At 36.0% G+C, this 15,201-nt stretch overlaps 1 protein-coding gene across 4 annotated transcripts; it reads right to left on the reverse strand.

Moving 5' to 3' along the window:
* Positions 1–226: 226 nt before the first annotated feature.
* LOC132639761 (rab GTPase-activating protein 22-like) lies at positions 227–6,674 on the reverse strand. 4 transcript variants are annotated; one of them, XM_060356190.1, is made up of 6 exons: positions 6,006–6,674; positions 4,234–4,311; positions 3,400–3,535; positions 2,890–2,939; positions 2,235–2,288; positions 227–2,077 (listed from the first exon to the last, which is right to left on the reverse strand). In XM_060356190.1, exons 1-6 carry the CDS (start codon positions 6,173–6,175, stop codon positions 850–852), a joined length of 1,716 nt encoding a protein of 571 aa, XP_060212173.1. In that variant the 5' UTR covers positions 6,176–6,674; the 3' UTR covers positions 227–849. The 4 variants fall into 4 exon arrangements, with proteins under 4 accessions (XP_060212173.1, XP_060212167.1, XP_060212184.1 ...); XM_060356184.1 differs by having other exon boundaries at positions 4,234–4,314; XM_060356201.1 differs by having other exon boundaries at positions 4,234–4,337; positions 6,006–6,143.
* Positions 6,675–15,201: the final 8,527 nt, after the last annotated feature.

Consider the following 15,201-nt stretch of genomic DNA (forward strand, 5'->3'; position numbering starts at 1 on the left):
AGACACTTATTATGGGACGAGAGAGTACCTGATTTGAAGCTACTCTAGCTGGAAACTCGTAAGGCTTACTAATATGGTATTATTGTGAGTTAACTGCTCATTCAGTTTGTGCACATTCAGAAGCTTGCCACTGGTGGTGTTTTCACTTGGACACTGTAACAGCTCTGGAAGAAAGGAAATGTTCTACCGCCGGATTTGAGGCAAGCCAAGTTGCAGGCAAACGGGATAACATGTCAAACTGTACAAGGCTTTCAATGTTTCTGCTTTGCAAGATATAACCGGTGCTTAGCACACAAAGTCAAAAACCAAAAACCAACCATTCCACATCCCAACTGCTAAAAGTATCACGAAACAGTGTAAATACACAATTCTAAGGCTCTCATGGCCAACATCGGATACTTTAATTGCCCACACTACTCCCAGCCCACACCTCTCCTTGATCCTAAGGAAGTTGGGATATGGGCACAAGATCACGACTTTCAATAAGTTTCCTACTATTCAAAAGACCCTGTAACTATAACTCTATAAGCATTAAAAATCAGAACTTAAATGATATTATATTGAGCATGGGAGACCAGTCTGGAACACAGGCTTTCTTATAATTGCTAAACTGAAATGGAGCAAATTGCAGTGCCTGTACTCGGCAGAGTTACGAGTTATAGATGTGTCCCCAATCTCCGACCCAAAAAAGCAGCAGAAGCAGCAGCAGTGTTGTCACTTGTCAGGTAGAAAGTTCTTTCTCACCACAAACACGTGAAAACTTGAAGAGTACCCACTCACTAATGCTGAATTTAGCAAAGAGAATAAATTAGTGGTATAAGATCTCGGAAGGCACTATATGAAAGGTCTCTATATCTTGTCATGAAGAGTGACCACCAAATCATGGGCATCATCTAGTAGCTTCCATACATCAAGATGACCAGCCATGTTATTGCACTCCTTTAAAATTTCATCCATGCTACTATACTTCTCAGTGATTTGTTTCCTCCTCTGTAATACAGATGCTGCAATTGCATAAAGCAAAAGATCATCTGTTGGTGGGGCACGCTGCCTAATCCTACTCCATGCAGACTTCCCAATCCCAGCCCTAATAGCGGCCTGATCTGCCCACATTACCTCCCATAGGCAGAGTGTTTGCTCAAAAGTTAATTCCCTCCTGAAGAGCACTACCACCATCCTGTACACAAAAAAGCAATCCTCTGCTTGGAGCTTCTCTAAGTGTCTATAGAGATGTGAATCCTTATGTTTGATAATCTTAGAAATAATTTTTAGTTGCCTCCTAATTCCAACCTCATCAAGCCTGAAGTTATGTCGAGCCTTCCTCATGAAACCAACGAAGCACCAAAAAGCTTCATGGTCCTCTGTCATCACAGTAATTATTGGTGAAAGCAAATCACTCATTCCCTGGCAATAACCAATTTCAGGGTCATAAAGCGCATAGGCTTCAAGGATGGCAACTAACCGAGCAGCATGGAAGATCCTTGAGGGCTCTAGGTGATCATAGTCCTTCAATCCAACGGCCTGCGCGGAACAGCGTGCCTGGCCATCTGATACTACTCCAGCTTGGGGTGTGGAATATGCTATCCATTCTTCATTAGCACGAACTGCGTCAACCCTGATTATTCGTTGCCATGTAGCAAAATCTTCTGCATTGCAGGGCTCTGGCTGGACAGTCTTTGAAGGAGAAGAGTCCTCCTTAGAATGCACTTCGGTTGTATTCTCATACATGCTTCTTATAGAGAGGAAAGTGTTACTGGCATCATGATCTGCAGAGGAATCAGAATCTGACGACTCAGAGTCAGAGACATCATGTGGCTCCATGGCTCGTTTGGAACTGGAAAATTCATCCAACATTACACCCGCCTGATTCTCTGAATCCTCAACAAATGGGCTCCTCTCCCCACTAGAGAGGGATTCCAGGGCACTGACAACATCTTCATAATCGGGGAAATCCATCCCTTCCATGAGATTTCCACTGTCTCCATTGCTTCCAATTCCACCCGTCACTCTCATTTTAAAGGTTTCACTGCATCTCAGTAGTTGGCAGCACTTCCTCCGCAGTCTCTCATATTCCTTTCTGCATTCACATATTATGCACCATTAAGGAGTCTATGGAGTCTAAAAATAAATTGAACTACTAATAATAGAAAGATTATGATTTGTCAACTGAAAAACGGAGGATTTCCTGTATGACACCTTTATCAAGGTAGAGCAGATGAATTTGGAAACATTACCTGTTCCTTTTTCTTATAGCATCTCTTTCTTTTTTGGAACTCTCCAATTCATAGCTGCAGAGACACACAGAATAATTATCAGCTCCGACCCAAGCCTTCACCCAGTATAAAACTTGACACAGAAAGTAATTAGTAAAACGCAGAGGCCCCCTCCAAAAAATTGCTGCCCATCACTTCACCAAGTTAATAAACGACAGAAGTTATATAGAGTCTGTCCTTTCTCCGCACAGATCTAAAGGGACAAAAGCAATTAAGAACCCATTAAATCACCAATGAATGAAGTTATTTTCGGACTTAGTGACCAGAGCTTGGTTTCGTTTAACAATCTTCCGTAGAAAACAACCCTAACAGAACAGATCAATAGAAAACAGGGACCGTACAATATATAGGTTGATAAGAGGAGTCATTTAAAAGATCCAAAAAAGAAACTGCAGTACTGGTCTCACCCATTATGGAAACAAATTAATTCACAGAACTGGAAGAAAGTCTAATGTCATCTATCTGGAGACAGGAGAATGGAACTCCATCATCTCCCTTGGAAAATTAAGCAATTAAAATTGGCACACAAAAGTGAAAAGAAAGGGGGAAGGAGTGTGGAATTAACCATAATTCAATACTAACAATGGTAACCAGTACGAGAGGACGGAAAACTTACACTCCGAGGAGAAAAGGCCAAACCTCTGCCCTGATGCTAGGATCAACTCCCTGCATAAGAGAGACAAATTTCAGCAAATAAACCCACCCTTTACATGGATTGTAGGCAAGAGAAGGAAAAGGAAGATGGTAAAATTTTCTGCTTTAGGTCTGACAGTAGAGGAAAAAATTTCGACAGAGAAAACTGATCTCCAATTTGCCCCCCAAGATTCTTTTTCCCCTTTGGAAGGGAGAAAATCCTCATAAACTTTGAAAAGTAAAGCAGTCTACACTCCAATTCACCATTCCCTTCCTCTTTTGGACTCCAAAACAAAAGAAAACTGTGTTAATTTCACCTTTAGCCAAGGGAAAGAAAATCATTTTCTCTTACAAACTCCCTCTTTTCATTTCCCTTCATTTTGCTTCCCTTCCCTTTCATACTTTCAACCAAATATTAAAAGTTTTAATATGTAAACTAAATGAATACAGGGAAGATGTGATTCCCAAAAAATATCAAGGTGCAGGAACTCACCCCGCTTCGAACTTTCTTTAGAAATTTAACTCCTCCATTACGAAGCTTTCCATCGGGGGTAAAAAAGCTTCTCCACCGCAGGGGTGCAAGGACATGTTTTCTCTTTCTACGAGACCATGGTGATTTGAGATGACCTCTGAAATGAAAAGACATATTTAAACATTTCGGAAAACGACAGCTACAATTAAATGTAACAACATTAGGAGATCAAATTTTTTAGGAGAACAAATTACCATCTAATAAGACATAGATATTCAGCAGCATTACAAATTTCACAACTCCAACTACCCGGCAATAAAAAGGAAAAGCATAAAGGTGACAGGTAAAGATTGTTCACCGGCGCTAACACAGATCAAAACAAAGGAAATTAAATGATCAAAAGTCCACAACTGTTACATCTTGGATATGATAAGCTTATACAAATTCTTTTTTCATCTTCTTGGTGCATTATTTGAAGTAAGAGATAGCCAGCCCAAACATAAAGATTAACATTTCAGGATTCATTACAAAATAAAGTAAGATGCCTAAGGAATAAGGAAGCTCTACAAAATTAAATTATGCAGAGTTGAAATTTATCTGAGAAAAGCCCGATTCATGGTACGCGGTGATTAGAAAATTAACCCAATTCAGCTTTTATCCACATAGCCTAGCAACTGAGTATGAAAAGATCAACTTGAGAATATCACAAAGATTTACAGATACAACTCATTTTGACAATTTTTATCCAGAAGCAGAGGCTGGACAACATGAAAGTAGAGGAGTAGCGGGAAACAAAGGGCTCAACAATAATGTATTTGATTAATTTACTGAGCTTATACATAGGGACAACTTAACCTCTCGATAGGCTTCTGCATAAGTATTATCTTTGACTGGTGTGGTTTGCAATAAGTAGATGTGCGCCTATTCATACATCTTCTGAATCAAATATCCTAACACCACTGTCAATACCTCCAAATAAAATTTTGCAAGAAACATTATGAGAGGGGATAAGCAATCTTCTATCAGAAACAGCAATGTAAGAAGTTCAGCCATGCAGTTTAAACAACACGGCGCAGCGAGCCATAACTGGCAGATCATACTAGTTTGCTTCCCTAAATGGGTATAATTCAATCATGTAGGCCTATGGACTCTCAGATTTCACGCAAAAAGACACAATGCATAAAGATCCCAAAAATAACAAATCAGAGAAATAAAAAGCGCTTCATAACACCGAACATCACCTCCCAATTCTGAAAGAGAATTTTCCATCCAAGGAAATGAAAATAAGGGCAGTCAGTGTTCCAAGTAATTATCCGCACAATGTCAAAAAGGATTAGAAGTACAAAACTCGTCACAAAAAGAAACTAAAACTCACAAAGAAGCAAGAAGAACAGGAGAGAATCCACATCTAGATGGGATGATACATGCTGGAAATTCCTCCTTATGGTTGAGAATCCACCCCCAATCCCCCCCACCAAGAATTTAAAAAAAATCACGAGCAATAGTACTATGGTTTGTATTCTTTTGCCACTGAATCAATCCTCAGAAGCAAATAGTACTGTGGTTTTCTGAACTTAAAAGATGTACAGTCAGTCCTGCTTGCATCGACCAAAGAGGACGGCAAAATGAGAGAGCAGCAAGAGGTCAAAATAAATACTCCCTCCATCCCAATTCAAATGTCTTGCTTTCCTTTTAGGTCTGTCCCAAAAAGAGTGTTCATTTCTATATTTAGTAAGTTGACAATTCAAACATCTTACATGACAAGTTTAAAACCACAAGATTCAAAGGACATTTTAGTACAGTATACAACTTTAATTTAGAACCACAAGAATTAAAAGTCTCTCTTTATTTCTTAAACTTCGTGCCTACTAAAACTAAGACACTTAAGTTGAGACAGAGGGAGTAGCTATTAGCCTTCAGCCCTTCACATATTTTGTCAAATTAAATAAGCTGAAATATATAGACTACAGCCAGCAAACAATCAAATAAAAAATTGTCATCACATTATCACAACTTAAAACAATTGAGATAAAGATCAGATGTAAATTCGCAACCTTTGACTGATATAAAATCAAGATATAGTAGTATTATGACCGGGTCAAATCAAAGTCCTAAGAAGATATCCAAATTGAAAACAACTACAACAATCACAAAAATAAAAATTACAGATAAAGATAATCAAATATACCAACAACAACATAATCCCACAAGTGGGGTATGAAGAGGGTACGATGTAGACAGACCTTACCCCTACCTTTGTGAGCTAGAGAGGTTGTTCCCGATAGACCCTCGGCTCAAAAGAAACGCAATCAATGCAAGGAAAATAAGACAGCAAAATATCAAGATACAAAACCAAAAAAAAAGCACCACACACAGAAAACTACGCGAATACTACTAAGAAAAGGAATCTATAAACTAACACTATAGACATATAGAACACACGAATTGAACAAATGATCTGGAAAAATATCCTATTTTGACACTTGGATATATAGGCTACAAGATCGAGATCTGAGAGAAAAAGACTAAATTTAACTAAAATGCTAGCTGAATCAAAGAAAATTACAGTGATATAGGAATAACTGAAAAGCAGATCGAAGAATAACCGAACAAGTAGTATAACTTACCGATCAGATGAAGAACAGTAAGCTGGCGAGGAAGAAGCAACAACAAATAAAACTGATCTCAAATGTATCCACGATGATGATGACGTCACCGCCGACGATGACGGTGAAGATGAAGACGGTGACGGTGAATTTGATGATGACGACGTCTGACTTCGTCTTAGAGCTTTCATTTAACTATAAACTCTTTAACAGATTTCTAATCAGTAAAAACTGTGATAACTGAAAACATCTTTGATATTTCAGCCGGTTATTTTTTTAACTTTTTTGAACTTCCTTTAACGGCAGCCGGCGATTAAAACTCCACCGGTGCCGATTGAATTAAAAGAGAGATAATGGAATGACGATTATGCCCTTTTGCACCGTAACACAGAGAAACTGAAGGTTTTGTCTTTGTTTAACTGCTTTTTGCTTTTAGATGTGTGCTTTCATTTTAAGATTTTGTTGTGTGTTGTTTTTGTCTCTTTTGTTGAAGATGAGTGAGTGAGGGGACCTAAAAAGAGTCTCCTAAAGGGGGCTTAGGTTGGATTTGTGTATTTTCATTTTGTAGTGTAACTACCACTGCCGAGAGAGAGAGGGTGGACGATGGATCTGAGAGTTGTAGGAGTTATTTCCGTGGCACTGTTGTGACTTGTGCCTAAGCTCGCCTCTTTTGGCTCGGATGTGACGTTTAAATTGTAGGTCCAACAAGGCCAAACTCATGCTACTCTCCCTTTCATTTTATATATAATATATATAACTTGTCTTTTATATGTATTCGTTTTTTAGTTCGTTATATTAGTGTAATTTTAAATTTTAATTTTATTTATTTATTCTTAATGACATCTAGTATCTACTTCTACTACTAATATATAAGTGGCAACAAGCTAGCGTCTCAGGGTCAACATGCTTGCCGACCATGAGGGCAATCTGGTATTTAATGAAAGTTGAGTTTTTCAGTGATAGACGGCATGGATTGAAATTTTGTACCTGGAGCCGGTGTTGACTGTAAAACCATTGTTGTTCCACATAATTTCAAGTTCACCCCTGCACCCAAGTATAGGACCTTTTCTGGTGCTACTTTTACCCCTGATTTCCCCATTTATTCATGATTTTTCCTCAAACTTTTTGGTAAATATAGCAAAAACTTGGAGCACTTTATATGCCTGAAAAGGTCATGATCCCTTCCACGTCCCTCCACCAAATTGTTTGCCCACTAACTATGAGTCCGCAACTTAAATGATCCAAAAAGTGATCGGAGGTATCAAAATAACGCAATAAGAAAAATATTATCGAACTAACCTTTGCGCACTAATTTAGTGCGCAAAAGGTCTTTAATACTACGGGCTGAAAAGGCTTCATCCTAGACCACACCCATATCTGAAGGGTTATTAAAAAAAATATTTTATTAGTTTTCGTTTCAAAAAGCTATATTTAGAATAAAATTACATACTTTTAAATATATTACCTGGAGGAGCGCGCAAAATCCGCCGACTTCCACACGCTCGCCCACAGATGCTTGACATAGTGATCAATACGGGTAAGCCAGAACAGTAGCTCCCCAACTATAGCATCCCAACTCGCCCTAGATCGTCCATATATAGCAAATACCGTAAACTCACATGGGAACCCGAAGTGTTCGGGAACAAGATGCCCCCGAATATGATGAGTAAGTACAGACGGGCACAAGGATCGACATCCACCTGAGGTGTGTCCTCTGTAATAGGATATTGGATGTCTATAAGGCGCAAGTGAGTACAGAGGGAAACCAACGACACCTGAGTCTGTCCCAATAATCACCCTCCTCCAGCACGAAGCAGTGAGCCTAGTCAACTCCTACAGATACCATCTGGCTCTCGAGCTGGCTCTTCAATAAATAATGGGCGTCCATTTACCCGAAGATCATATATGACCTCCACATCCTCAAGCGTGATAGTGGCCTCACTAGTACGGAGATGAAATTTGTGGGTCTCCGATCGCTATCGCTCAATTATGGCCGTCACAAGAGCCCTATTATACTGTACCCGACCAACAGCGACGCAATGGTAGATACCGTCCTGATAAAGTATATCTAATACACGACAATGTGGGGCCCGAGCACCTAAAAGATCCCACGCATGTTCTATCCCACGGGGGATGGAACAACGCACTAGAATGTATCTCTCCATCCCATAATAGCTAGGACCTATGAGCAGCCTGTAGATAAAGTATTGATGCATCGAAGATGTTACACCTCGGAAATTTCTCCGTACTTGTATGATGAGTGGAATGATGAAGAGTTTGAGTGTATGATGATTTGTTAAGTCGGGAATGGCTAATTATGAATTTTTGGAAATAAGAAAGTCGCGGAAAAATTTTCAGCCCAGTGGTCGTATATGGCACTATACGGCCCGTAAAGTGATTTACGGACCGTATAGTGCAATCGTCCTCCAGCTTGCCAAAAATCTCAAGTTCTGCCAAGTGCTGAATATGGTTAAATACGACCCAGTTTACGGCTCATAAACTGGTTTACGGTCCGTAAACCAGGTCGTAAACTGCCATGTTCCTCAGCCAAAACTTTGTCTTTGAAATGATTAAATACGGCCATGGAGGACGGACCGTAAATCAAAATACGGTCCGTATATGGTGGTTTACGACCACTGTTCATCCCGACAAGAATTCATTAAAGATCAGATTTTGTGATTTATTAAGAGGGACTTAAGCCCATTTCACGTCATTTTCATCTAAACACTTCAAGAAAACTCTAGAGTGTTCTTCAACACTTCAACTCTAAGAATATCAAGAAAATCCAAGGAAACCTAAGATTATCAACACCAAACTCATAAAAATAAGTGCAAGAACACATCAAAGGATCTTCTAAGTCAAGAAATTCCCAAGAAGGTGGAACTAGGGTTTTGGTTAATTGAAGTATTTCCACTTAAGGATTGTTCAACCATCATCCAAGGTAAGTTTCATGATTATTCCATGTTGTTTGAAGTATTGGAAAGCTTAGACACTTGAAATGTAGAAGAACATAGAAATGGGTCATTATTGAGTGAATAGTGACATAAATGAATGATAGTGGAATTGAACTACGAATATTGAAGTGTTGTGAGTACAAATACGTTATAAATGATGTTTAGATCATGAAACAAGCATTGAATGCATGAAAACGCAAGGATGAGCTGGAAGTAGAAATAAGGGAAAATTGGAGGAAAATGGTGGATTTTGCCAAATGTACGTAAATGACGATTGTCGATTATGATATTGCGAATAATATTATGAATATTGGGAGTTGATATAGAACGTGAGAAAAGTAGTATGAACAAAGGAGACGCTGCCTAACTTCTCCTAGAATTAGCGACGCGTTTCTATAGTTAGTTTACTAATGTCGATACGAATTCTCTTATGAAGGTCACGACGTGATATCGACGGAGAACAAGTGAGCGATATCTTAGCTAAACGACCAAGGTATGTGAGGCTAGTCCTTCTTTCTAATGGCATGAATCTTTTAGCTTGAATCCCTATTCCTTTCATGAGTTCTTACATTCTAAGAAGTTAAAGGCTTATACCTATGAATGTCTATATAAGATAAGTTATACGATATGATGACACTAGAATGATGATGATGGTATTCCTTGCCTACACTCACCTTATGTACTAGTTCTTTCAAGGTGAGGCAGAATGTCCATAATGGTTCCATAATGTAACCGGGGGATCACGACCTTACGTCACCCCGATAGAGTAAAGTTGATCATGAGTCTTATATACGCATTATGATAAGATAAGTATTTTATGATAAGCATATTACTATGAGTATTTACGTTAAGCATGTCATGATTGCATTCACACCGGGCCTAGTTGGCCGGGCAGACACCACTTCAGCGGGTGGCGATACGGATACACCACGACCTACGGGCGTCGGCAGACACCACTAGTGGGCGGCATGTGATGGTACCCCGGACGCGGGCTAATATTATTGATTATCACACTGTTCCGACATGGACGGGCAACTTGCATATGATGCACACATGTTATGATGATGAGTATGAGTAAGATAGCATGCATTACTTCATTTATGATTATCAGTCAGATCCAGATGTCTCATGTTGATGTTATCCCCATATTATTGATGTCTCCTTTCATTACGTATGCCTCTCATACTCGGTACAATATTCGTACTGACGTCCTTTCTTCGGACGCTGTGTTCATGCCCACAGGTAGACAGGGAGGAGAGCTTGGCCCAGGTCCTTAGTAGCTGTCAGTTGATAGATAGCACTCCATTGTTCGGAGGTGCTTATGGCTATTCTTTTGATGTACATATACATATGCATATTTTGGGCATGACGGAGTCTTGTTCCGTCTATGTATTCATTATGTTAGTAGAGGCTCGTAGATATGCAGTGTGGGTTAGATGGTCTCACAAGATGTTTTCATATGTATGTATATTATTTTGATGGCCAAGAGGAAAATGTATATAAAGTATTTATGTTTTGATTAAATATGATTTTCCTACAATTGGTATGTAAAATTGATAAAGAGTATTAGATGAGCAAGACAAGCAGTAGAGTGAGCGGTGCTTGGTAAATTGCTCCGGGTACCCGTCGCGGCCCCTAGCTGGGTCGTGACAGAAGAGCCCCGGATGAAGAGGGTTGGGATCTATGGTCATGTCGTATCTGTATCAATAATTTTTAATTAATCATTAACATGTAATATTAATTATGTAATCCTTTATCGAAAAATTATACTAACTAACTAATCCTTTAACGGGAAATTATATTAACTATCTAAATTTGTGAATTAATAATTGTTAATTAATTATTATACTAACTACAATTAACTAACTAATATTATATTAATGCTATTTTTAATCTTAAACTAAGGATGCTCAATCCTAAACTAAGGATTAACTACAATTAACTAACAAATATAATATTAAGGATATTAAGGTTTAACTTTTTCTAATTAACAATTGATAATTAATTAGACCACCAATGAGCACATTAACATATAAATTAGATAACTAATTAGCACATAAAATTAGATAACTAATTAGCAAATAAAATTAGATTAACACATAAAAATAGATAACTAATTAGCACATTAATAATTACATGGATTAAACAATTTTACAAATAAATAAATTAACAAATAAAGATATTATTAGGAAATTAGTATATTTTCCTACAATCAAACAATTAACAAATCATTAATAAAAAATTAAAGATTAACATATCATTATCAAATAATTAAGAATTAGCTAATCAAAAAATTAACAACTAATTAACAATTAGCTAATCAAACAATTAACAAAAAAAAAAAAAAAAATGAGAAAAAGGGGCTAATATTTTTTTAAAAACAATTAACCTTTAATATTTTTTTTTCCGAATTCTGCAACTATTAAACATTAATCATGCTTAGGATAATAATATATTTAACAAAGTTATAGAAAATTCATAGTAAAATACCTAGATTAAAGGTTGTTTTTGAGTTTTTGAATCGAGATCTACGTCGCTTTATTCCGAAATCCAACCTTTGAAACTTGTTCTTTACCTTGAATATACCAAAAATATTGACTTTCACGTTAAAAAATAACACGAAAATTATATTTTTTAATGTGGGGACCACTGTTTTTTCGTTGTTGATGGTTTCTTTTTTTAAAAAAAATGGTGGGGGACCGATCGGGGTGGGGAAGATGGTGGGTTTATTATTAAAGACCTTTTGCGCACTAATTTAGCGTGCAATAGGACTTAACTGTAAATTTATAGGTTAGTCTAATTGCGCACTAAATTAGTGCGCAAAGGTTAGTTTGGTAAAAAAAAATTATTGCATTATTTTGGTACCTCCTACCACTTTTTGGGTCATTTAAGTTGCGGGCTCCACTAACTATTGGTAGGAGTGGGCATGGTACGGTATTGGAAAGTTCGGTATGGTAATTTTGATTTTCGATTTTTAAAAATACTATATCATTACCATACCAATTATTTTTAACGCTGTTTCGGTATTTTTCGGTACGGTAAATCGGTAACCATAGTTTGTTCGACTTCGACCCACATATACTTATATAATAGATAATTACGACTTTGGCTATTCAAGAAACGTCTCAATTATATTGTACCAACACCTTACACATGTAAATATATCCAAAAGAAGCACAATTAATTCCCTTCGTAATTGACACAAAAGAGCATTTCAATTAACATAGATTAATCAAAATTCCAATGTTTAAACAATTAATTTTGTATTAATACTTGTTCATATATTTGTTAGTATTAAAATACTAATTTATATGACTCGTATATGTACCAATACACTTCGGTATGGTATTCGGTATTTCGGTATATTATTTATAAATATCGAATACTGAACTTTTTAAAAATGCATACCAAATACCGTATCAAATACCATAATATCAAAATCACGATATAAAAAATTTCGATTTAGTATGGTAATTCGTATATACCATATCATGCCCACCCCTAACTATTAGTATTTGAAGTTGTCTATCAATTGGACACGTGGAACTGTGGGCCAATAGTTCTGCACCCACTCTATTCTTTCCTGAATTTTTGTAGTTAAATATTCTTTCTTCAATTTCATGTTCTTCCAAAAGTTTATTTGTAAATTAATTTTCCTTCTTGAATTTTAAGAAGTATTTTCATTTAAAAAGAAAAATTAACGCAAAGTGTAATCATTATTAAATGTACTTAATGACATAAAGAAATACTTTACTCTGCCATGAATACTATTATGATAAACTTTTGCTAGGAAGTGATGAAAATACTTGAAGTTTGCAATTAGGTAATATTTCAGCCAAACATATATCAGTACATAAAATAATAAAATCAATTTCATCATGCAAATAAAGAAACAAACATTAGTTAAAAGTTTGGACAAAATAAATTATACCTTACTTTTACAGTTTCCAGATCAAAGTTGAAGAAGTAGAATAGAATTTGTAAATAAAACACAAATAGTTGGGAAAAGTCACTACTTAATGCATAATATAAATAATCTTAGCTATCTTCGTTATTCTTCTAAGGATAAAAAAGGTGAAGTAATACTTTTATGATCTAATCTGGGATCTGAACCACTTTTTGTTAATAGTATGTTACATCGAATAAATTATTCATCGCTAAGTCTTAACTTTTTTTAACTGTCTAAGCTGAATACATATTTAAATATTAAAATATTTTCAATCTTTCTAACAACTTAGATTTCATTTTGAAATAACTTTCTAAATTAAATGCTTTCTTTAGATCAAACACTATAAAAATAATAATTAACGTTTCAATAAATTTAAAAAAAGAAGATTAATAAGTTACAATATATCTGTTTCATATTTTTTATATGGTTGCATTAATTCAAATACCAAACTTGAAAACAAACTACATTATTTATGATATTTGGACACATGAGGTTTTTACATCAAAGCATTCTTTAAGATTAAAACACTAAATCTGAATATATATTTGAAAGAGAAAATATATTGAAAGAGAAAATAGTCAGATGCCCCCTCAACGTTTGGCCGATTTAATTATGACGCACCCATCTTTGCGGGTGTCCTATTACTCCCCTGATCATCTTAAAAGTGGAATAATTTGCCCCCTGAAACGCAATGCCCAGATTTGAAGTATGCAGTGAAATACACGTGCCAACAAGCATTTGACACGTGTATTTTTCTTTTAAATCCTTTTTTTTTTTACTAATTTTTCCTAATTGTTCTTCTTTCTAACAACCTTAGAGCTCCAAAATGAAGAAAAATAGAAACCCATTATTCAAAGGCTACCAAAAATCAATATACAAAGTATTGGTTCATTGAAAAAACTTTGCGCTAGCTTAAATTAAAAAAAGAAAAAAGAAAGTCGTCGGAGGCGGAAGCCGCCGGATTATTCAATTTTTTTAAATTTCTTTTTCATGTCACAATTTCCCTCCTTACTTCAAGCTCTAATCTGTTTTATAGCAATTAGTGTAGAGATTTATGTAGTTTTACTCAAATTTGCAGATTTGTTATGGGTGTTCATGATATGAAGTTTTCTTATCTAGCTAAGTTCTTGATTTGATTCTTATTTTATTTAATGTTGGCATTTAGATTGATGGGTCGTTTTGATCTTATTTGTTATTATGAGAAAAAATGGAGTTTGCCTGTGAAAATTTATCTGGCAACCAAAATCCGGTGACCTGTTGAAGAGAAGAAGAAAGAAGAGAAAGATATAAACAAATCAGAAATTTAAATAAAAATATAGTTTTTATAAACTATTTTTGTGTCTCACTCTCTTTGAGAGAGAGAGTGAAATGCACTCTCTTTGCCACCTCAGCATTCAGGGGCAAATTATTCCACTTTAAAAATGCTCGGAGGGTAGTGGCGGATCCAGAATTTTCACTCAGGGTGTTCGGAAAAATAACTGGACCTAAATATACAATGTAGTATATGTTCAGGGTGTTCAAAAGTTAATATATGTATATGAACACAGAAAATTTACCCTAAATATACACTGTAATTTCTTGTTCAGGATGTTCGGGGCCTCTTACTGCATCCGCCCCTATCGGGAGGGTAATAGGACGCTCGCAAAGGTTGAATGCATCATAATGAAACCGACATAAAATGTTTCTAAGATCACTTCACTTATTGTTACAGTTATATACTTTTATTGTTTCAAATTAGTTTGTATAATATACTTATATATACCATTTCACTAAGCTAGAAAAAAAAAACGTTTCATTCTCGGTTATTGGCCATAATTCGAAATGGACAATTCAAAGACACAAAAAATGAAAGTTCAATTAAAAGGGGAACTTATACATTAAGCACGTAAAACTTTATTTGCACTATTAATTGTTAATAAATATAAGTTCAGGTCATCTATTTGTATTATCCTCTCTCTTTTTGCATTATATTTATATACTATATATATAGTTCTAGCAAATTTTATTCATGGTAGGGAAAATCATTTTTTTGTGTTATCCTCTCTGTCCCACACATATAGGTGCTGAATACTCTTTTATTCTTTACTAGATAGACACTACACTACTACAGTGATTTTATCCACTACCAAATTTTATTACTGTGCCATTGCAAGCTTTTTACGCAAGCTAGCCAGCATCCATCACTTTTTTCTTCTTTTTTCCTGAAGCCTAGTGATGATTCATCATAAGCACAGTCAAGTTTAGGGAGGATCGATGGAGGAGTCGTAACTGGTAAGTTACCATTTATTTTCCCTTTTTTTTCAACCCAAAATAG

This window comes from Lycium barbarum, chromosome 1 (assembly GCF_019175385.1).
Source record: "Lycium barbarum isolate Lr01 chromosome 1, ASM1917538v2, whole genome shotgun sequence".
NCBI lineage: Eukaryota > Viridiplantae > Streptophyta > Magnoliopsida > Solanales > Solanaceae > Lycium > Lycium barbarum.